Here is an 8,622-nt window from a genome sequence, read left to right on the forward strand (position 1 = left end):
ACACTGTTGATGTTATGTGGTGGTCGCTGCAGCAGACAACACTATAAACACTGTTGATGTTATGTGATGGTCGCTGCAGCAGGGAGGAGAGAGACAACACTATAAACACTGTTGATGTTCTGTGGTGGTCGCTGCAGCAGGGAGGAGAGACAACACTATAAACACTGTTGATGTTATGTGGTGGTGGCTGCAGCAGGGGGAGGAGAGACAACACTATAAACACTGTTGATGTTATGTGGTGGGCTGCAGCAGGGAGGAGAGAGAGACAACACTATAAACACTGTTGATGTTCTGTGGTGGTCGCTGCAGCAGGGGAGAGAGAGACAACACTATAAACACTGTTGATGTTCTGTGGTGGTCGCTGCAGCAGGGGAGAGAGAGACAACACTATAAACACTGTTGATGTTCTGTGGTGGTCGCTGCAGCAGGGAGGAGAGAGAGACAACACTATAAACACTGTTGATGTTCTGTGGTGGTCGCTGCAGCATAAACACTGTTGGGTGGTGGTGGCTGAGAGGGAGAGACAACACTATAAACACTGTTGATGTTATGTGGTGGTCGCTGCAGCAGGGAGGAGAGAGAGACAACACTATAAACACTGTTGATGTTCTGTGGTGGTGGTGGCTGCAGCAGGGAGGAGAGAGAGACAACACTATAAACACTGTTGATGTTCTGTGGTGGTCGCTGCAGCAGGGAGGAGAGAGAGACAACACTATAAACACTGTTGATGTTCTGTGTGGTGGTCGCTGCAGCAGGGAGGAGAGAGAGACAACACTATAAACACTGTTGATGTTCTGTGGTGGTCGCTGCAGCAGGGAGGAGAGAGAGACAACACTATAAACACTGTTGATGTTCTGTGGTGGTCGCTGCAGCAGGGAGGAGAGAGAGACAACACTATAAACACTGTTGATGTTATGTGGTGGTCGCTGCAGCAGGGAGGAGAGAGAGACAACACTATAAACACTGTTGATGTTATGTGGTGGTGGTGGCTGCAGCAGGGAGGAGAGATACAACGGGTGCTAGTCAGTCATTCGCTGTCTTTAAAAAAAAAAAAATACACAGCACAGCAAGTCTGAGCCCGGTCCGGCACAATCAAATCATTTGCTGGTCGGACTCCCTCTAGTCATTTGTGCCTTAATGATTTAATCAAACCAGGTGCTTAATACATCAGACAAGCTCAGTGAATATAGTTGAATTGATTTTGATTTGATTAAAACACATTGGATGTGTCAATATATGGAAAATACACATTTAAAAATGTCAAAAGAACAGACAACTCTTGGCTGTCTGTTTTTATTTTTTATTCAGGGACAGCCCTAATTGCAAAAGCATTGGATCTCAAAGGAAAGGACACATACCTGGTCTCCACCAGTGTTTTGCCTGGTTTGCCGTAGGCATGGAACGCTAGGCCAGCATAGGTCCTGCGTTTGGTGCTGCTGGCCGTGTAGACCAGAAACATACATGACTTGTGGGTCATCCACGAACAGAAGAACAGCAACAGAGTCCCCAGCACTATCCCACACTAGAGAGAAGCAGAGAGAGGGAGATGTCAAAACTCTCAGCAAATAAGGCAATCTGTCATACACATTTCATATTGACAGGTGCATGACGAGGGACTAAAGGGCCAATTCAATACAAAGGTGTTAACATAAGAAAAAAAATGGATCCACAGCCTGTATATTACACCTGTTAGGACGCGTGGAAAGGTAAACACAGAACATATGGTGCCTTATTCACTGTCATATGTCACACCAGTAGGTTATCGTGAGTTCACAAATAACTTATACACACTGTATAAAAAACTAGATCTGCTATAGGAATACTCGTTTGGCCGGTGTGAGATAGCGGTACCTGTTTGAAACAGAAAGGCATGGTCAGCACGCTCACTCCAACGATGCTGTTGACCACGTTCGTGATCAAACCCCAGTTTGAATCCGCCACCGTCATTTTGCACGGTTCGATGTTTTTCACCACCCAAAACCGTTCACCGAACTAGCTAGCTACGTTGAGAACAGGAAATCGCTAGCAGTGGCGGCCGTTATCTGGTCCAAGTTGCGATGATGACAGTAGTTGAATCCGGTGACTGGTTTGCTTTTTCCAAAACGTATCCCTCAAGTGTTTGTGACGTGACGCTTGTAGGCTAGCGAACTCGGAGAAACAACAACAAAACATCACTGCATCTACCGATCAGATCAGACAAACTAGATCATTCAGCTAAAATATGTATGAGACATTTCGATTAAATAAAGTACGTTCATCTGCATGGTGCATGTGCGTTTAAAATGACAGTTTAACAACTGAAAGGAAATCGAACTGTTGTTACAAAAACTGGTTAACCGTACGTAGCTATCGTATTAGCTATGTTATCATCGGTGATTATTCGACTTTGATCCACTGTGTTGGAAAATAGCGTTATAAATGTATATCCATCACATAACATTTGATATATTTACCATGAAACAGACGACTACAAAAGCTTCGAAAATCACTTTTTCCTGAATGCTTGACCAGGACGTATGAATCTCGCTCGACAACTCCTGACAATACAACAATCAAAGTATAACAACTGTGTCTCGTGATGCATTTGGAAGGCTTAGGTCTCCTCTAGCGGCCAGGCGTGTTACTGCATTTCAAAAGGGTAGTGTCCCAAGATGCAATACATTACAGTAATTGCCTTTAAGCAGCCGTGACAACTTGAAAAAAAAACTCCAGGTTCATGTTACGAATGACTGGCATTTTTCAGTTAGTGTATAACATCTGAGAAATTGCAAATTTGTCACATGATCATGGTGTAGCCATTTTTCATAATGACTTTCTATTTACAAAGTGCAGGCAGAGATTGAATAGGCCTACAGTAGAGACTTTGTTATCATGACAAACACACAGCCACAACTCGTCCCAAATTAAGTGAAAGCGACAAACATACAGATGACATCCATGATGTTCTGTTTTTCTAAATCCCTTAGAGATTCCAGGAGGACGGGAAAACAGGAATGGTTGATGTGGGAGCTGGAATCAGAGCAATAGAATCCTGACTCTGAAAGAGGTTTCTACTAGGTTCCCTAGACGCGGATTCAAGGTCAATTTTGCGTGTTTCTTCCTAATGTTACGCTTAGGATTGGGGGAGGGTAAACTGATCATGGGTCAGTTTGGTTAAGGTTAACATCCACCCTGAGCCTTAGCTCTGTTGAGGTGGTTATTTTGTTGTCTGGCTAAAATGGTGGGGGACCAGGGGAGGGGAATGACCTGACCACTTTACCCCAGCTTGGGCTCTGGTCTCTGGGGAAGGGGAAGGGGATTTGAGAGGCAGGGATCCGATGGAGCTTTGGGGGGTGGGAGAGAAGGGGAGAGAGAGCAAGTGTGAGTGAGTGAGTGTGTGTCTGTGAGAATGTGCGAGCATGTGTGTGTGTGTGCGTCAGGGAGGTAGGGGAGGTTAAGACAGGAAAAGCCTGGACATTGTGCTCCAGTGACCCCTCGAAATCAATGTGACAGACTGGTTGATTGGCTGGAGGGTCCTGTCTGTCCACACCTAATCCCTCAAGGCAGGTCCATGACCTGGGTTGGGATAGGGCTGGTGTGTGTGTGTGTGTGTGTGTGTGTGTGTGTGTGTGTGTGTGTGTGTGTGTGTGTGTGTGTGTGTGTGTGTGTGTGTGTGTGTGTGTGTGTGTGTGTGTGTGTGTGTGTGTGTGTGCAATGAGGCTGGTAGGTGCGAGCAGATATTGAGGGTAGTTGCCTTGGCAAGACTGGCAGAAGCAGGACAAGGTACATGGGCAGCAGTTGTAGTTGGGGGAATTTTTCAGAGGGCACATTTCAGGGCAGATTTGGGAGGATAACCCAGTCGGGTGAAATTAGACACAGGCATCTGGATTTGACCTCCTGACCTCTGGGGGTGACCACAGGTCGCAGTGGGGTCGCGGGGCACAAAGCAGAGCACTGACCCCCGAGAGGTCAAGCATGAGGGCGGCTGAATGGAGGTCTTTGTGGGGCCAGGCATGCACACAATATCCTATGAGCACCGGGGGTTTGAGGTCCTGAGTCTGCCCAGGAAACCAGTGTACAGAGAGGAGGAAAGACCAGGAACCAGGAAAGACAAACAGATCCTAAAGGTAGATGGATGATTTTAAATATGTTACTGGACCATAAACAGTTATGGCTTTATTAACCTATACGTTCCAAATAATTATTGATCCATGCTTCTTTGAAAATATCTATAATAATTGATCAAACCTATAAGCAATGCAATACTCTATTATTATGGTAGGAGATTATAAAAAGGTTTAAATACCTCAATGGACCATAAAGGAAATCATACTACAATCTATCACCCTCATGCTCTTAAAGAAATCATGAATGTCATGGATATACTGGAACTAGTGGATATATGGAGGCTTAAATATCCTGACCTAGTGAGATATACATGGCAGAGGGTCAGTCAAGATAGTTGTCTTGACTACTTTCTTATGTCATTCTCCTCAAAAGTTTAACAAAAGTGTTCATAGGGGACAGAATGTGGCGAACCATCACATCATTGGCATATATATTACTCTTACAGAATTTCCACATGGGTGAGGATATTGGAAATCTAATCAAGCCTATTTGAGGATAACTTGCTTTTAATTAGGACAGAATCATTTATAACAGACTTTTCCCGACATAACATAGGTACAGCAGATCCCCTTATTGTATGGGACATTTTTAAATGTTGTAAGGTTCTGGGTGGAGTGGGTGAGAAGTCAGGTGCAGGAAGCAGAGAGTTCAGGGTAGTGCTAATTTAATGCACAAAACGGCAAACATATGCCAACCCCACGAAGACACAGGGCGTACAACAAAACAAACGCCCCAAACACGGGGACTTAAACTGTCCAGCAAAACCCACGAAATGGGAAACACGTAACCCACAGACGTGCACACAAGTTACACAAAACAATCCCGCACAAAGAGCAGGCGGGCCGGCTGGCTAATAGAGCCCAACTAATCAGCAAATACACAACAGGTGTAACCAATAAACAGACAAGGAGGGGGAGGAAAGAATCTGTGGCAGCTAGTAGGCCGGTGACGAAGACTACCGAGCGCCACCCGATCGGGAAGGGGAGCCACCTTCGGTAGGAGTCGTGGAAAATGTACCTTTAGAGGGCATGCAATTCAGTACTCATCTCTAAAACAAAATCAATTTAGGGCAAAAGAGTCCATATTAACAAAGGAAATGGAAGGACTAACAGAGCAGATATATAGCAATAACAACTGTACCATAGACGCTCAGAATAAGTTATTGAGGAACTTATTCAATAAAGATCAAGTGTAAAATATGATAAAAAATAAAGCTAACTGGATGGAATATGGGAGAAAAAAGCCAAATTATTTTTTAAATCTTCAACATAGAAATGCTACCAAAAAGATTTTACTGAAACTTGTTACAAATTACTGAGTCACCCATGATTCACCAAACAATATTATGAAAGAGGAAGCAAAGTACTTTAAGCATATGTTTCAGTTTCAGTCTCCTGCACCTCCCCTAACCGAAGCTAATTGTGTGGATTTTTTTTCTATTAATTATGTGAAATGAACAGCTGTACAGAAAGACTCATGTTAAGGCCAAATTATAGAGGAGGAACTTATTGATGCAATTAAAGCCTTTAAGTCCTGGAAAACTCCAGGGCTGGATGGTATACCAGTTGAGGTATACCACCCAAAAAAATCGATATTCTCAGAGAACCGTTATTAGCATGTTTTAACTCCTATAAATTGTAGAATTTCACACTCAACAAGATGTTCTTATTTCATTATCAACTATTTGCAGTATTACCACAAAAAAGGAAGAGGCAAGTAGAAGTGGGAAAAGTAAGGAACTCATCTGTCAGCCTGCATTAAATACCAAAATTTGTTAAAGAAAATTGTGATAAATAAAATAATATGCCAGTTTCGTTTAAGGACCAAAAAATGGACAGCCGTGCCATATAGATTGCAAAATAGTTGTGAAGAGATTTTCGATGTACCGATTCCATGGCATATGGTTTATGAACTGATACGCAAAACGACACCGGATTCAAACCTTTGAATTTTTCAATTTAAATTATTATACAAAATTCTTGCACCCAATAGCATGTTAAATATATGGGGGATATAACCTTCCCAGTTCTGCAGATTTTGCTGCGAAGAGACGGAGTCATTAGATCATTTATTTTGGTAATGTCTATATGTAGCTTGTTTTTGGTCACCGGTCCAGGAATGGCTGAAGAATTGCAATATTTACATGGAGCTAACTCTGCAGACAGCACTACTGGGTGATCTGAAAAGTTATAGTCAATCGATCAATAATATAATAATACTATAACAAAAATGTTTACCTTTAATTTACAATCTGAAGAAACTACGAGAATAGAACATTTCCGAACTTTTGTGAAACATCACAGCACAGTTGAAAATATATGGCAAATAGAAGTCCACTATAAATGGTGATAAGAGATAGATGGGAGGGGTTGAATGGAGCTGAAATGTGGGACTGATAACAACACGGTAACTGATGTCAAATATAGTGTCCGTAAAATGTAAACTCAGCAAAAAAAAGACATGTCCTATCCTATTTTCAGCAAACTTAACATGTGTAAATATTTGTATGAACATAACGAGATTCAACAACGAACACATACACTGAACAAGATCCACAGACATGTGACTAACAGAAATGTAATAATGTGTCCCTGAACAAAGGGGGTTTCAAAATCAAAAGTAACAGTCAGTATCTGGTGTGGCCACCAGCTGCATTAAGTACTGCAGTGCTTCTCCTCTTCATGGACTGCCCCAGAATTCTTGCTGTGAGATGTTACCAGACTTTTCCACCAAGGCACCTGCAAGTTCCCGGACATTTCTGGGGGGAATGGCCCTAGCACTCACCCTCCGATCCAACAGGTCCCAAACATGCTCAATGGGATTGAGATCCGAGCCCTTCGCTGGCCATGGCAGAACACTGACATTCCTGTCTTGCAGGAAATCACACACAGAACGAGCAGTATGGCTGGTGGCATTGTCATGCTGGAGGGTCGTGTCAGGATGAGCCTGCAGGAAGGGTACCACATGAGGGAGGAGGATGTCTTCCCTGTAACGCACAGTGTTGAGATTGCCTGCAATGATAACAAGCTCAGTCCGATGATGCTGTGACACACCGCCCCAGACCATGACGGACCCTACACCTCCAAATCGAGTACAGAACTCGGTGTAGCGCTCATTCTTTCGACGATAAATGCGAATCCGACCATCACCCCTGTTGAGACGATACTGTGACTTGTCAGTGAAGAGCACTTTTTGCCAGTCCTGTCTGGTCCAGCAACGGTGTGTTTGTGCCCATAGGCAACGTTGTTGCCGGTGATGTCTGGTGAGGAACTGCCTTACAACAGGCCTACAAGCCCTCAGTCCAGCCTCTCTCAGCCTATTGCGAACAGTCTGAGCACTGATGGAGGGATTGTGCGTTCTTGGTGTAACTCAGTTGTTGTTGCCATCCTGTACCTGTCCCGCAGGTGTGATGTTCGGATGTACCGATCCTGTGCAGGTGTTGTTACACGTGGTCTGCCACTGCTAGGACGATCAGCTGGTGCGAAAAAGGTATTAGGTGAACAATAGGTAGGTAAAGAAATAAAACAACAGTAAAAATACAGGCTATATTGCCTGCCAGGTGGCCATATAGCGCAGTGATCTAGGGCACTGCATCGCAGTGCTAGCTGTACCACCAGAGACTCTGGGTTCACGCCCAGGCTCTGTCGCAGCCAGCCGTGACCTGCAGGTCCATGGGGCAACGCACAATTGGCCAAGCGTCGTCCAGGTTAGGGAGGGTTTGGCCGGTAGGGATATCCTTGTCTCATCGCGCACCAGCGACTCCTGTGGCGGGCCGGGCGGCAGTGTGCGCTAACCAGGTCACCAGGTGCACGGTGTTTCCTCCGACACATTGGTGCGGCTGGCTTCCGGGTTGCATGCATGCTGTGTTAAGAAGCAGTGCGGCTTGGTTGGGTTGGGTTGTGTTTCGTCTCTCCCGAGCCCGTACGGGAGTTGTAGCGATGAGACAAGATAGTAGCTACTAAACAATTGGATACCATGAAAAGGGGGTATACATTTTTTTTTTTTTTTATATATATTTTTTAAAGACAGTATACAGTAGCGAGGCTATAAATGTAACTTTGACCCAAGTTAAACTATTTAAATGCAATGCTACCAAATACTAATTGAGTGTATGTACACTTCTGACCCACTGGGAATGTGATGAAAGAAATAAAAACTGAAATATATAATGCTCTCTACTATTATTCTGACATTTCAAATTCTTAAAATAAAGTGGTGATCCTAACTGATCTAAGACAGTGGATTTTTACTAGGATTAAATGTCAGGAATTGTGAAAAACTTAGTTTAAATGTTTTTGGCTCAGGTGTATGTAAACTTCCGACTTCAACTGTATATTCATATGGGCTATTATTAAGACATATTGTAATATGTAAATAAATGAGTAAAATAAAATACTGGTTAGGTAATAGTCAGTCAATCAGGCGCTTGTGAGCATCAGTGGGTGTATGTATGTGTGTGTATACTGTATGTGATGCTGGGTTGAAGCTACTGACCCGGAAGCTAAGCTCTCCCAG

General features: G+C 43.8%; 1 protein-coding gene across 1 annotated transcript in view; it reads right to left on the reverse strand.

The window, feature by feature from the left end:
* LOC115115476 (putative sodium-coupled neutral amino acid transporter 10) overlaps positions 1–2,560 on the reverse strand; it is a 51,831-nt gene extending 49,271 nt beyond the window's left edge. The window contains 3 exon segments of the mRNA XM_029643965.2: positions 1,359–1,522; positions 1,852–2,148; positions 2,454–2,560. Of these exon segments, the coding sequence (XP_029499825.2) occupies positions 1,359–1,522; positions 1,852–1,947 (260 nt within the window). The 5' untranslated portion in view covers positions 1,948–2,148; positions 2,454–2,560.
* Positions 2,561–8,622: the final 6,062 nt, after the last annotated feature.

This window comes from Oncorhynchus nerka, linkage group LG28 (genome assembly GCF_034236695.1).
Source record: "Oncorhynchus nerka isolate Pitt River linkage group LG28, Oner_Uvic_2.0, whole genome shotgun sequence".
NCBI classification, from domain to species: domain Eukaryota; kingdom Metazoa; phylum Chordata; class Actinopteri; order Salmoniformes; family Salmonidae; genus Oncorhynchus; species Oncorhynchus nerka.